This window comes from Hibiscus syriacus, unplaced genomic scaffold, assembly GCF_006381635.1.
Source record: "Hibiscus syriacus cultivar Baekdansim isolate YM2019G1 unplaced genomic scaffold, ASM638163v2 tig00112124_pilon, whole genome shotgun sequence".
NCBI classification, from domain to species: Eukaryota; Viridiplantae; Streptophyta; class Magnoliopsida; order Malvales; family Malvaceae; genus Hibiscus; species Hibiscus syriacus.
Genome location: NW_024063258.1, coordinates 179739 through 195561, shown reverse-complemented (window position 1 = coordinate 195561; position 15823 = coordinate 179739). Strand labels below are relative to the sequence as shown.

The 15823-nt window shown below is 32.1% G+C and overlaps 2 protein-coding genes and 1 long non-coding RNA gene across 4 annotated transcripts; 2 read left to right on the top strand and 1 right to left on the bottom strand.

Moving 5' to 3' along the window:
• Window positions 1–4220: 4220 nt before the first annotated feature.
• On the top strand, window positions 4221–9176 carry LOC120174819 (calcium permeable stress-gated cation channel 1-like). Of its 2 annotated transcripts, none has more exons than XM_039181560.1 (12): window positions 4221–4501; window positions 5645–5973; window positions 6092–6244; window positions 6395–6530; window positions 6613–6714; window positions 6822–6941; window positions 7043–7123; window positions 7255–7595; window positions 7674–7919; window positions 8010–8334; window positions 8451–8684; window positions 8764–9176. In XM_039181560.1, the coding sequence occupies exons 2-12, from the start codon at window positions 5660–5662 to the stop codon at window positions 9028–9030; spliced, it is 2319 nt and encodes a 772-aa protein (XP_039037491.1). In that variant the 5' UTR covers window positions 4221–4501; window positions 5645–5659; the 3' UTR covers window positions 9031–9176. The 2 variants fall into 2 exon arrangements, with proteins under 2 accessions (XP_039037491.1, XP_039037492.1); XM_039181561.1 differs by having other exon boundaries at window positions 4222–4499; window positions 5644–5973; window positions 7255–7592.
• Window positions 9177–9997: 821 nt separating this feature from the next.
• Window positions 9998–14784, top strand: LOC120174816 (lysine-specific demethylase JMJ25-like). The gene is made up of 13 exons (XM_039181556.1): window positions 9998–10122; window positions 10709–11553; window positions 11657–11766; window positions 11854–11953; window positions 12118–12250; window positions 12335–12398; window positions 12514–13183; window positions 13260–13589; window positions 13688–14062; window positions 14142–14214; window positions 14298–14383; window positions 14460–14579; window positions 14657–14784. The coding sequence occupies exons 2-13, from the start codon at window positions 10723–10725 to the stop codon at window positions 14729–14731; spliced, it is 2967 nt and encodes a 988-aa protein (XP_039037487.1). The 5' UTR covers window positions 9998–10122; window positions 10709–10722; the 3' UTR covers window positions 14732–14784.
• LOC120174818 lies at window positions 13663–14464 on the bottom strand. Its single transcript, XR_005521202.1, has 2 exons — window positions 14266–14464; window positions 13663–14178 (listed from the first exon to the last, which is right to left on the bottom strand). It is a non-coding gene; the product is annotated as an uncharacterized LOC120174818 (long non-coding RNA).
• Window positions 14785–15823: the final 1039 nt, after the last annotated feature.

Below are 15823 nucleotides of genomic sequence, written 5' to 3'. Positions count from 1 at the left end.
TTGTACGATATTGTGTATGATTAAAATTTTGATTTTATTATTTGAATGATTTCTAACCTTGTGTTTTTTATAAATTGTTTGCGGTTTTTTCATGTTTTAATAAAAAAATTATTTTTCATGTATTTTTACTGTGGGTTGCTCTAGTGGCCCTAATATGACACCTCGGATCGGATCAATTCACTCGTATCGATCTGAGAGTGTTACAATACAAGACTAAATAATCTATAAAAAAAATAAGAAAAACCTAAATTAAAAAAAATAAAATCTCTAAAAGTATGAGTTTATGACAGTATCCCAAACACCCCTCCATTTATTATGACGTAAGATTATAATGTAAGATTCATGCATGAATTAATTCTCACACATCCATCTTTTTGTCTTTGTTTGAGTTCAATTATATATGTATTCTATTCATGAAATAGTAGAACTTAATTATTGTTTTTACTTAAATATTCCACTTGGAGACCTTTCAAATAAATGTATATATCCCACTTCCATTATATGGTACAATCAAAATATATATTTTAATATCAAACTTAGTTTCAACGAATCAAACAACTTCAATAATAAATGAATTGTTATTCTTTTTTGAGATCTAAATTTCGAGCGTCATAAATGTAAATAATATGAGCGTTTAATATTAAATAATTTAAGAATATTATTTAAATAGATACTACCTTATATTTATTTCAAATTAATAAAAAAATACTAAACTTAGTTTACTATGTTCACTTCAAGTATTTTTTTACCTTATTAATTAAACGATTTAATTAATTTTAAATTGATCTATCCTGTTATAGTTATTAAATAGTTAGTTACCAAGAAATACTAATATTATTATAAATCTAAAATAAATTATTTAATTTAGGAGGACACTTTAAGATAATCATAATTGAGTTGAGTAAGATTTTTAGATAATTCGACTTCGATTCAAATAATATATTTATTTATTTGATATCGAGTTGACTCAAATTTAAAAAATATTTTACTTATTTCGATTATATCCTATTCTGGAATAAAAATTTATATCTTATGCAATTTAATATAAATATTCTTTGTATTTAAAAATAAAAATAATTAATTATGTGTATATATATATATATATACAAAAAATTCTTTAAATATCTGTAAATATAAATATATATACATGTCCCCCTTTTAAGGGTTAACTACATGTACTTAAACTATTCATTAAGTTTGATATTTATTCCTAAACTTCAAGAATGTTCTTCTTATACCTTCAGACTAAAGTTGCGGCTTATTTAACTATTTAATAATTGGTCCGTTATTCCACGCTCCTCCTACGATATTCTGACCAAAAGACCTCTTTATTTTTAATTTCAGGAATTTAAATATTGGGTAAAGTACACATATGGTCCCTTGAATACGGGATACTATTTTGTTAAGTCTCTTAACTATTAAAAGTTATAAAATGATCCCTCAACTACATGACATTATTTTGTTGAGTTCCCGTTATAAAGTTACAAATGATAATTTGACTACTAATATGTTATATATTTGTTCTTTTTCGTTAAAAAATGTCAATTGTCTGAGCTGGACTTTAATTTGTTGACTGAGATATGATAAAATTATATTTTAAAGATGTTTAATGGCACCGTCGTTGCTTTTAAGTACTAGCTCGATGACATAATGTAAACGAAAAATTGATCTATAAAATACAACTCAAACATTTATGAGATTAGATTTTACCATATCTCACTAACAGTTAGCGTCCAGCTCAGACGGTCTCTAATTTCTTAACAAAAAAAATATGAGTTTAGAACATATAAACAATCGAGTAACCATATTATAACTTTTAATAACTGAATACTCAATAAAATAGTATCCTATAATCAGAAGACCATTTATATACTTTACCCTTAAATCTTTTACTTGCTAATTTAACATCTTTTTAAGAATTGAATTGGTATTCTAAGTGATCGAATCATCTATTTTCCATTCAATCTATCTAATAATGATTTTATTTAGATAGTATAAAATAATTATAAGATAATATTTATTCAAAAAAATTTATAATTGAATTTCTAGTTTTTTTAGTTTTGTAGCTGTTCACATTAGGAGTGTTAAAAAAAACCCGAAACCGTTAACCGATATAACTGTTATATTTAATAGGTTAATTAACAGAACCGTTAATACTAAACGATTTCAGTTAACTGAACCGATAAAATGATGGTTAACAGTTAAGGTTACGGTTACAAATTTGATAAACGGTTAACCGTTAATAAATTAAATTTATAATTATATTTCTAATTTATTATATTTTTACACAAGCAACTTGATATAAATTTCTATTATTTATATATATATATATATATATATTTAATAAAATTTGTATACAAATAACTTAATTTTTTTTTATTATTTGTTTCTTTGAAAATATAAAAATATACTTACACCAATATAATTATATGTTTATTGTTAGGCATTAAGATATTAAGAGGTGTACATACTTACACTGGTGTAAGTATGTGTTAAGTGTTACACTTTTTTATTTTATTTACTTACACCGTTGTAAGTATATGTTAAGTGTATATATTTTTTATTCTATTCATTTACACCGGTGTAGTATGTGTTAAATGCTACACTTGTTTATTTTATTCACTTACACCGGTGTAAATATGTGTTAAGTGCTACATTTTTTTATAGTATGAATTATGAAAAAATTTGATAAAAAATTGTAATAGGTTAACTTACAACCGAACTGTTAATAACAGTTAACCGTTAGTAGCTAATCATTTCTTAATGGTTAGGTTACGTTTAGAAAAATCTCATAACCGAACAACCCTAATTCACATTAATTTATTTTACATTTAATTTGATGTTTCTAGTTAGATCATGGATTATTAATTCAACTAGTTACTCTAATATGATTTTAACAACATTATGTTTCCTTTCTTAGGGAAAAAAAATACAAACACCCCTCCTAAAAAATCACCAATATATATGCACTCTCATTTTAGTTTCTTGAATTGTTCTATGATATTAATCGCATCGAAAAATTAAATCTCAATCTTTTATCAATACATATTTAAAGTTAAAAATGTTATTAATTAAAGTTTAATTTTTAAAATAAATCAGGAATTAAATTATTAAATCAAAAGTAAAAGATTAAATTTAAAAAATTTAAAAGTATAGGGACCCGATCATAGTTGTACCAAAAAACAAAAAGAAACAAAACCGTCGATTTGGGAAACGACAGGGAAAGGAAAAGGACATCCAGAAAGAGACCATCACTGTATTTACCACTGAATTATTCAAGATAATATACTCTTTTACTTCTTTGGGTATGTTTGTTTTACAAAATATGAATTTTGGAAAATAAAATATATTTTTTAAAAATTATTTTATAGTGTTTGAATGATATTGTGTAATTTATTTTCTATTGGTTGATATTTTTTTAAAACTTTTTATGATAAACATCAAATACTATAAATAATATTATTTATTAACAAAATAATAATATTTTTAAAATATTAGAATAATTTATCTAATATTATTTATGTCAATATAATTATTAAAATATTATATCTACAATGTTATAAATAAAATATTAAGATTATAATATTTTATTAAAATAAAATTATTATAAATTATAATAATTATATATTAAAATAATACTAATATATTATTAATTATATTAATTATTTATTAAAATAATAATATTATTAAAATATTAGATATTATATTTTAAGGAGTATATTTTAAATATTCAACCATTGAATAATACTATTTTTATGAAATTAATAAATATATTAATTTTATTAATAATTTATTATATATAGTTATTAAAATTATAATATTATATATTATTAAAATAAAATTATTAACACAACTCTTCAACATTAACATACCTCGAATATTTTAGTAAAAATATAATTATAACAATGAAGTATAATATTATATTATAAAAATTATCAATAAATATAGTTAATAATTAATATATTAAAATAATACTAAAATAATATATTAATAATAAATATATAAATAATAAAATTTTAAGCTTTTATGCTTTAAAACAAAATTAATAAAATAACTTACGAAAAATTAAAACGTAATTCATTTTTTAAAAAATATAAAAAAAATCAATTAATAAAAAAATTATATTGATCAACTAAAAAAATAAAAATATTTTTCAAAAAACTAATTACAAATAAAAACAAACCTTAAATTTCTTCAAAAACTTCTCAGTTACCTTTTGCTTCTTATCGATTTCCTGTTGTTGGAGAGAAGGGTTATATTTTATGTTCTTTCGTTTTCCATTGCGTGTGTTTTACTTTCCCGAACTAAGTAATGGAGGAATGTTATTGCTTTGATTGAGTTCTAAAGTTATCCAAACACTCCCTAGTTCAATTTCTGATCTGCAGCAACCAACAAAAAGAACAAGGAAACAAAGGGTCTTTCTTTGTATCTTTTTTCTCTTTTAGAGTAGCATAAAAACCATTCCTTTTTTGCTCTTGGAGGATCACAGTTAGAAACAAGTAAGAGTTGTTATTATACTTCAATGTTTCCTTTTTGTGTTGATTTTTGGTTGAATTTGTGTATGAATGAGAGGATATGAAAAGTTTGTTCCTTTGTTAATGGTTAAAATAGTTGAATTGTGCATCCGAGTAATTTTTTGTGTATAGAAAATAGCTAAAAAACTTCAAAAAGAAGCGAATTTCTGAGTGTTTTTTAAAGGCGTGATTTATCTAGTTGGTTTCTGTTTATAACAGGAATCCAACAACTTTGAGTTTAATTGTGTTGTTTTTGCTTGAATTTATGTAATGAGGGGATATGAGAAGAATCGTTCCTTTGTTGATGGTTAAAATAGTAGAATTGTGTATCAGAGTTCTTTTGTGTCCGGAAAATAGCTAGAAACTTCAAAAGTAAGCAACTTTGCTATGTGTTTCTTCTTTAAGGTTTGATTTATCTAGTTGGTTTCTGTTTGTAGCAGGAATCCAACAACTTTTGAGCTTAATTGTGTTGATTTTGTTTGAATTTATGTAGTGAGAGGATATGAGAAGAATTGTTCCTTTGTTAATGGTTAAAAATAGTACAATTATGTATCTGAGTTCCTTTTTTTGTTTGGAAAATACCTAAAAACTTCGAAAAGAAACTATTTTGCTATGAGTTTCTTCTTTAAGACATGATTTATTTGGTTGGTTTCTGTTTGTAGCAGAAATCTGACAACTTTGGGAGTCTAATTGTATTGATTTTGCTTGAATTTATGCATATGAATGTTCCTTATTTTAATGGTTGAAATAGTATTATGTATCCGAGTTCCTTCTTTGTTTGGATAATAGCTCATAAACTTCGAAAAGAAGCGATTTTGCTACGAGTGTCTGCTTTAAGATATGATTTCTCTGCTTGGTTTTTGTTTATAGCAGGAATCTGACAATCTTGGGAGTTCAATTGTGTTTATTTTGACTGAATTAATGCATAGGAATGAGAGGATAATAGTAGTATCATGAATCTGAGTTCCTTTTTGTTTGAAAAATAGCTGAAAACTTCAAAATGTGCGATTTTGCTTGGAGTTTATGCTTTAAGAGATTATTTATCTGTTTGGTCTCTGTTTATAGCAAGAATCTGATAAACTTTGGAGTTTAATTATTGTTGATTTACTGATTATCTTTGTTTATGCAGGTTTTTTTTTATGTAGATGGCGACACTAGGTGATATAGGGGTTGCAGCAGCCTTTAATCTGCTTACTGCACTTGTATTCTTTCTAGCTTTCGCGATATTGAGGCTTCAACCTTTCAACGATAGAGTTTATTTTTCGAAATGGTATCTCAAGGGTTTAAGAACCAGTCCTTCGAGGTACGGGGCATTCGTGAGGAGGTTTGTCAACTTGGATTTCCGTTCCTACTTGAGGTTCTTGAATTGGATGCCTGAGGCACTCAAAATGCCTGAACTTGAGCTTATCGATCACGCCGGATTGGATTCCGCTGTTTATTTGCGCATTTACTTGATTGGGTATGTCTCAATATCTCAACTCTTCTTGTTTTGATTTGCTTTTTTGTGGCTTATGCAATGGAATATATGCTTTATATTTGTAGGTCTTTTGATTGTTCACTTGGTATTTTGCATGCAGGCTAAAGATTTTTGTCCCCGTCACTCTTCTTTCGTGGGCGGTCCTAGTGCCGGTTAATTACACGAATAACACATTGAAGTCGCAGCTGAAGAATGTAACTTCAAGTGACATTGATATGCTCTCAATTTCAAATATTCCACTTGGATCGGATAGGTCGGCGATTTTATATCATTGCCAACTGCTTTTGTTATCTGTCATTCTGATCTACACATTCTACTCAGAGCATTTATATATTTTCTTGTTTACCTTTCTTTTCGAAATAACTTATATCACGGCGGAACGATGTTTAATCCTATGTTGTAGGCTTTGGACTCATATTGTTATGGCTTATGCTTTTACCTTCTGGACTTGCTATGTGTTGCTAAAGGAGTACGAGGCAGTTGCAAATATGAGGTTGCATTTTCTTCAATCGGAAAAACGCAGGCCAGATCAATTTACGGTAACATATATATTCTTTTCATTATTATCATGCAATTTATTTTACCAAATAAAAACTTATGCATGGAATTTGATTGTTGTAGGTGCTTGTTCGGAATGTACCTCCAGATCCGGATGAATCTGTTAGTGAGTCCGTGGAGCATTTTTTCCTGGTCAATCACCCGGATACCTATCTTACACATCAGGTGAGTTCCTCTTGAATTTTTTATACATAATAGCAATTCTTTTACTCAGTTAAAGGATTACTGTGGAATTCGATTTACGGTTTAGTTTTCTTTAAAAATCTGTGCAGGTGGTATGCAATGCAAACAAACTTGCTAAGATGGTGAAGACGAGGGAAAAAAAGCAGAATTGGCTCGACTATTACCAACTGAAGTACTCCCGAAATAACGCACAACGACCTATTATGAAGGTAATGTGCTGCTGTCTGTCATTGGTTTAAGACCTTGCCTCTCATAAATGTTCGGCTTTGCTTTATATTTCGTTTTCTCATAAGCATATTCTCTCTGGTAGACTGGTTTTCTTGGGCTTCGCGGTGAAAAAGTTGATGCAATCGACCATCACATATCTGAAATCGAGAAGTTATCCATCGAAGTAAGTATTTATTTTTCAACTTGCATGTTCTTTCGAGATAGTTTGATCCATTTAAAAGATTCAAGCTTGTTTCATATGCTGCTGCATACAATGATTTTATGCTGAAATATGATGTGCGGTTTCATATTCAGATAGCGGAAGAGAGGGAGAGGGTCTTAAAAGACCCGAAAGCAATAATGCCAGCCGCATTTGTTTCCTTTAAATCTCGATGGGGTGCAGCTGTTTGTGCTCAAACCCAACAGTCCAGGAACCCGACTTTGTGGTTAACAGAATGGGCACCCGAACCACGTGATGTCTATTGGCCTAACCTGCCAATCCCGTATGTCTCGCTGGCAATTAGGAGGCTGATCATGGCTGTAGCATTCTTTTTCCTGACATTCTTTTTCATGATACCGATTGCATCGGTACAAGCTCTGGCCAGCATCGAGGGACTTGAGAAAGTAGCACCGTTCTTGAAGCCAATAATCAATATGTCAGTTCCTTTTAAATTTCAAAATCTTGAGTCATTGCTTAGAATTCATTACGGTAATCATTGATTTTTTTCCTGCAGGAGGTTTCTTAAATCAGTTATTCAAGGTATTCTGCCTGGTCTTGTGTTGAAGCTGTTCCTCATTTTTCTGCCAACAATATTGATGATTATGTCCAAGTTCGAAGGATTCACATCGATATCATCGTTAGAGAGGAGATCAGCAACTCGATACTATCTTTTCAATTTTGTGAATGTGTTCCTTACCAGTGTTGTCGCCGGCAGTGCAATGGAACAGCTAAATACGTTTATCAAGCAATCAGCAAATGAGTAGGCATTTCCATTATTTTCGGAGTTCTATATATTTAGCACCTTTATGATTTCTGATTGTGTTTTCTGTGTCAAAACTTGCCTTTGCAGTATACCTAGGATAATTGGTGTAGCCGTACCGTTGAGAGCAACCTTTTTCATTACTTACATAATGGTCGATGGATGGGCGGGAGTAGCGGGCGAGATTTTGATGCTGAAACCACTTATAATATACCACTTGAAGAATTTTTTCTTGGTGAAAACCGAGAAGGACAGGGAGGAGGCAATGGATCCCGGGAGCTTGGGCTTCAACACCGGAGAACCTCAAATACAACTCTATTTTCTACTTGGCATGGTTTATGCTGCTGTGACACCCATTCTACTTCCTTTCATTGTAATCTTCTTCGGCCTAGCTTACGTTGTTTTCCGTCATCAGGTAAACGACTTGTCATTGGAATATTAGGGTGTCGGAAGTCGGGGGGTCGGGACAAGCAGTGAATGATTTTTTTTACATGTGCCTGATCCCTGTTTCCCCCCTCCTTGATAATGTAGATTATTAACGTTTACAATCAAGAGTATGAGAGTGGTGCGGCATTCTGGCCCGACGTCCACGGACGCATAATAGTTGCATTGCTTATCTCACAAGTCGCTCTCATCGGATTATTAAGTGCTAAGCATGCGGCTAAGTCGGCACCGTTTCTCATTGCTCTCATCGTCCTCACGATCTGGTTTTACACATTCTGCAAAGCCCGCTACGAACCTGCATTCATTCGATATCCTTTACAGGTTCCTCTGTTCTTGCAATTAGAAGCAAGTAGTAAAAAGCCTTTACTGTTCTTACCATTTCCTCGGTTATTTGTTTCAGGGAGCGATGATGAAAGACACGTTGGAACGTGCGAGGGAGCCGAACTTTAACTTGAAACCTTATCTTCAGAATGCATACGTGCATCCAGTTTTCAAAGAGGAGGACGAAGAGGATGAGGATGAATTTAACCATAAGTTGGAAACCGAGAGTGTTTTAGTACCCACAAAACGGCAATCTCGAAGAAACACGCCGGCACCTAGCAAAATGAGTGGTGCGTCCTCACCGTCGTTGTCGGACGTTCCCAAACATTCGGAGCGTATGAAGTAGGTACAACCGTGTGTGAAGAAGACTTATGATGTGTGAAGAAGGTGACACTGGCATTGTAAAGTAAATGAACAAATTAGTAGAGGAAGCCAGCCCAAGAGAAATGGTCTTGGATACTTGAATGTTAAAAGACTTGTACGAGGATGATAGGGTGAATATTTGTGCGAAATATTTTCTAAAATTTTCAACTTAATGGATTATTAGTTGATATGTATTTTTTGATTTAATCACCGGTAATTGATTTTTTACGAGAAAACTAGAGGAATTAGTCGAGATTAAATTCAAATTTTAATTTTAATCAAAATTAAAACTAAAATACTATAAACTTCAATAACTCGAATAACTCAAATAGTATTATAATATTATAAATATTTACAATTAAAGTTAAACAGAAACTCGAATTACTCTATTCGAATTTTATAAACTTGGTTCGACTCAATTTTTTTTTAAATCAAGTTATAGTTATAAAATATGACTCGTCATCTCGAATAACTAAAAATTTCGACTGAACTCGAATCTGATTAGACTTTACCCTTTAAAAAAATCACACCGAAAGTCGAATGTGATTTTTCTTTAAATATGATTCTATAAGATAGAATGTGGTTAAAAGTTAAAACCAATCCAAATCACATGCTCATCTCTAATTACATATACTATGTTAAAAATGATAAATTTAAGTATAAGATTAGATGAAAACACAAATATCATACGAGAAAAAAATATCAAATAATATATTAAACATTACATATTTCATTTTTTTATAAACTTTAATTCCATTCCTCCAAAATTAAATATTTAACTTATTTAGGTGGTTATGAAAATCAACAGAAATAAAGAAATCCGCCAATAGCCGAACACCGCCTCTGTCTCTGGTCTGGTCCCAGAGCCTGGCCCATTGAAAACGACCAGCGTATCACACTATATATAAACCTACTCCCAAGCGTCAACGGAATACGAGTCGTCGTCTAAAGCTACTCGCAAATTCCGATTCCTTTCTCTTTCGTTTTCTTCAAAGGAATCATTAGCCAACATATAATCCTCAGTAAGGGTGAAAGTCGATTACTCGCCTTGTAATCTTTTCACTCAAGCAATCAGGTCGGTCTCAGACTCTTCCACTCTTGTTTTTTTTTTTTTTAAATTGCTTTTAATTTCGTTTATGATTTCTTAAATATGCTTTCTTTCGATTGTTGTTCTTTTTATCAGTTGAATTTTTTTTGTATTTTTTTTCTATTCAATACTTTATCTCCTTAATGAGATTTTCCGGTGAATGGATTTCTTGACGATCACGGTTGCACATTATTTCCTGTATTTAGATGAAAATCCTCATTCAATTTAATGTTTATTCAGGATAATATCTTGGGTATTTCGAGAATAATTAATTTGAGTTAATCTGAGTAAATGCAGGTGGTTTCAGTTACGTATTTTTGTTTTTATTTCGAATGATCATGGATTGAATAAATTTTATTCTCCAGATAATGTATATAGTTATAATGTATGAGATGTTTGGCTTGATAATCACACTGAATCAATGACCAAATTTTAGATGAGTTAGATGAAATTAAAGGAGTACTAATTAGTAGTTCTTTTCCCCTGTATAAAAGAATAGTTAGAATGTGAATTTATTTGAATTTTGATTAGTATTAGTTGGTGTAAAATATGAATGTTGGTTTAATCTTTGCAGTGAGACTGGCAGCCATGATTGCCAAGCGACGACGGTGCAACGGTCAGACAGGTCATCGTTGTTGTACACAGATAACCTTAAGTTGGCATATGACAAAGAAAAGAAGTCCCATTGTAATTCACAATGAAAATAAAAGGAAGGTCAATGAGGGGCAGTTTACGACCACAAGAACGAAAAATCAGTTGAAAAAACGAAATGTAAACAAAGAGATTGGATACTTGGAGGATGATGAATTTCCCAAGAGGCGTCAGAATGGAATTGACAAGAGAACTACTTCTCTGGATGAAGATGATGTATTAGATGAATGGGATAATGAGGCTATTGCTCTCATGAACATTAAAGCACGGCAAAGACGTAGAAAGTTGTATTGGGATGAGGGTATTGCTATGATGAACATTAAACCACACAAGGAACGCAGAAAGTTAGATGGTGATGAGGAAGCTATTGCTACAAAGGAGATTAATTCACAGAACAAACGCAGAAAGTCGGACAGTGATGAAAATGATATTGCTATTACGAACATTAAAGCGCGGAGCAGAAGCAGAAAGTTGGACAGTGATGAGGAGGCTCTTGCTATGACAAACACTAAATCACAAAACAAATGCAGAAAATTGAACAGAGATGAGGGGAATACTGCTACTGTGAACATTAAAGTGCGGACCAAAAGCAGAAAGTCACATAGTGTAAGGACCAAAAGAAACCCTCTGGAGACTATAGAGAAAAACTGCAATCCCATCGATGCTTCATTGCATTCTTCATCCTCGTCGGGAACATCATCTTCTGTCTCATCACATTTGAAAAGTGATGGTAGCAGCTGTGATGGATGCACAACGAAGAATGTTGAGGTATTGGATTCAATTTTGGTTCTGCAATTGATATATCTTCTATTTTGTGCGTCCTTTTTCATTTTATATTTCACTGACAATTGAGATATCTTGCATCAAGTAGGCCAGGAGAAAAAATTTCAAGTGTCATCAGTGCATGAAAGAAAGAATAACTCTTGTTCCGTGCTTGAAATGTAAAGACAAAGTGTATTGCACCCGTTGTATCAAACAATGGTAACATTTTCAATATAACAGGCTTCAATCTTCTATTATTAATAATCCTAATTCGTTTCTTATTTTTCCCCTGCCGTGACTGTACAGGTATCCCAAGATATCAGAAGAAGAAATTGCAAAGCAGTGCCCATTTTGTAGCAGGAATTGCAACTGCAGCATCTGTTTGCACTCAAGTGGATTAATTAAGGTCTGTTTTTCTCCTTATGTAACTCGAAAATGACTTCTGTAACTCAATCAAGTAAATGTCTTTCATTGAGCTATCTAACCTTGATAATTTTTTCGCTAGCTTGCGCCCATGATATATATCAATGAAACTTCCACCTAATAACTCTCTGACTGCCTAATCTGCAGACGTCAAATAGAGACATCACAGATGAAGAAAAAATTAAGCATTTGCAATACTTGATTGAGTCACTGCTTCCCTTTATGAAAGAAATTTCCAAAATGCAAAAGCAGGAGACAGAGGTTGAGGCCAATATTCAAGGTATGTTTTTCATTCTTTAAAGCTTTGGCTTGCAAGCTTTCTGTGGTGATTCAATTATTTTCTGATAAAAGCTTCTCTATATAGGGCTACCACCTTCTAAAGTCGAAATATCACAGGCTCTTTCTTATGCTAATGAGCGTGTCTATTGGTAAGCAATTCCTATCTTCTGCATAAGAACACGATTTATCATGCGATCGTATTTGTTATTTGCAAATTAATAGAAATTCCTCTCTCCAGACATGATTTTTTTCTCCTTGGAACAGTGACCATTGTGCAACTTCAATCTTTGACCTCCATCGTAGCTGCTCAAAATGTTTATACGAACTCTGTCTTAGTTGCTGCAAAGAAATTCGGGAGGGAAGCCTTTCTAGCCGTAATGATGTTGCCTACCAATACAGGGACAAAGGTTCTGATTATATCCATGGTGGAGACCCTTTGCCAGAAACTTGTCTTCAAGAAACGGTTAACAACCAGGCAGAGTCCTCAATTCTGTGGAAAGCCGACAATGATGGAATTATTTCTTGTCCTCCAAAGGAAATGGGTGGTTGTGGTGATCGCAGATTGGAGCTTAAACGCATCCTTCCAGTGGGGTGGATTTCAAATTTGGAATTAAAGGCAAGGCAAACGTTCAGCATGTGCAGAATGAGACAATGGCTTCAAGATACCTTACATGGGGGTGCTTCTAAAGAAGGATATTTTGAAAATGGCTTATATTCTTCAACTTCAAATGACGATCATGAAGAAGGCCTTTGTAACTTTCGAATGCGTTGGGCTGAAGGCAAACCAATTGTAGCTCCAAATACTCTTACAAATTCATCTGGTTTAAGCTGGGAACCAATGGTTATGTGGCGTGCTTTATGTGAAAATGGGAATTCTGATATGAGTTTGGAGATGTCTGAAGTTAAGGCCATTGATTGTCTAGCAGGCTGTGAGGTGAGTTCCATTATCTCCCAATCATTAGATACATACTCGTGTTGTGTTTGAAGTCTGACTTTGTCAAGTTATGCAGGTTGAGATTAATACCCGACAATTTTTCAAAGGCTATATAGAAGGGAGGACATATGATAACTTATGGCCAGAGATGCTAAAGTTGAAGGACTGGCCACCATCTAATAAGTTCGATGACCTCTTGCCTCGACATTGTGACGAGTTTATAAGCATGTTGCCATTTCAAGAATACACTGATCCCAGGTCTGGCATCCTAAACCTGGCTGTGAAGTTGCCTCCGGGTGTTATCAAACCAGACTTGGGCCCGAAAACATATATTGGTTATGGAATTGCTGAGGATCTTGGAAGAGGGGACTCTGTTACCAAACTTCACTGTGATCTATCAGATGCGGTACGTTGCTAGATTAACTGTTATGTTTTTCACTGTCATGCTGCCACTTTGTTGTAACATCCAGTGACCGTTCTCTTAATTAACTATTGGTACTGAAGGTAAACATTTTGACACATACTGCCGAGGTTGCCTTGAGCGAGGACCAGCTAGCTGCAATGGGAGAGTTGAAATTGAAACATAAAGCACAAGATGAAAAGGAGCGTTTGGAGAGAGGGTGTCTCAATAGAATTCAAGAAAGCTCTGATGTTGCAGAAATCGCAGGCCATAGAGATCACAATTTGGGTGGTAATGAGCGCAACTTATCCAGAGATGAACTCGGAGCTACGATTCCCGAACCCTCCACGAGCGGAGAGGAAACCGGTGGTGGTGCTCTGTGGGACATTTTTAGAAGGGAGGATGTTCCTAAACTGGAAGAATATCTTAGGAAGTACTCCAAGGAATTCAGGCATACCTACTGCTCCCCAGTTGAAAAGGTAAGTCTTTGCTCATAGCGTTACTTTTCAACCATAACGGCATTTGCTTGATGTTCTTGATGGTTTCATTTATGATCAGGTTATCCATCCGATTCACGACCAATCATTTTACCTAACTGCGGAGCACAAAAGAAGATTGAAGGAGGAATTTGGTTAGTACAAGGAATGCATCTTGGTATTCACTAGAGAAACTTTGCAAATACCATGTTCCTAATGTGTCCGTCATGATGTCTAGGAATTGAACCGTGGACATACGAGCAAAACCTCGGAGATGCTGTTTTTATTCCGGCTGGATGTCCACATCAAGTTCGAAATCTTAAGGTATTAATAAAAGCCAACCTTATTTCATGTTGTTGCACAACTCATGTTTGGTGGTCTCATAGCTTGTGTTTCCCAGTCATGCACCAAAGTAGCTGTGGATTTCGTGTCTCCAGAGAATATCAAGGAGTGCCTTCGTTTGACGGAAGAGTTCCGGCAACTACCCAAAAACCACAGAGCTAGAGAAGACAAACTTGAGGTCGGTGCATCCTTCCATTGATGTTTTGAATTGTTATATAGCACCTGCAAAACCTTATACGGTTTTCATGTAAACAGATCAAGAAGATGATAATATATGGAGTCGAACGAGCTGTCAATGAATTGTCGGAACTGATATCGATTCCGAACTGAGCCACCATTGAAGACCGGATTCTCCAACTGCAACTGTGCAACCAGCCTTTCTGATGCTCGACTAATAGATAAAACTTAACCTCCTGTACTTTCACCTCATTTGGAATATTTACCATATATGCCAGTCATTTTTTACTGTACATCTCTTATATCCTCATAAGATACGTGAATTGAGTAAATTAAAATCTTTATAATAAGTTTCTATAATATTCAACTGCACTAGATAATAAGCATATTAAAATATAATATTTATTTTACAATTGTTCTACAAATTATTAATTTCACGGTGCAAGATTAAGAATGCATAATTATTTTACAATATTTTTCTTTAAAAAAAATTGAACTCCACAATCAAAATTATTTAATTCTATGATATTAAGAATGAATAATTATTTGATACCATAATAGTGAATTTTTACAAATAAGATGAAGTAGAGAGGTGTTTATTTTTGTGACATGTAATAGTTTCTTGGCTTTGATAATGAGTCGAAAAATTCTACTGATTATGTATCAAATAATCGTCTATTAAAATTTGATAAACAAAAAAAGTAAAATCAATATAATAAAACAAATTACCAAATCAAATCTATAGCGGCCAAGAATAAGTTATTAGACAAGATACAAATACTATGAATACTATAACTATGTATATTCATTGGTTTATGAATCACTACCTATGAATGCTTATATTGTCAAAACTAATAGTAAAGAAGGCAACGTTGAATCTAGAAATATTTTTTTAGAGTATATATATATTAATTACATATTTTTTTATATAAAGTCAGTATAAATAAAATTTCAAAATAGACATAACCATTAAAATATATAACTAATTGAAAAAAAATCCGAATTTTATGATGAATATTTGTTCAACCTAACTTTAGGGTGCGTTTGGTTTACGAAATGTAAGATTACCAGTGGTTGGTTAAAAGAATAAAAGATTATTGAAATGTATATTTTACCTAATTGTCCTTATTATATATTTATTTTTTTAACAAGTTGAATTCTACTATAATTTTACTATAATTAATTTATATATTTTCTTTAAAAATTTTAAATTCATAAAATTTATATATATTTTTTTACAAAATT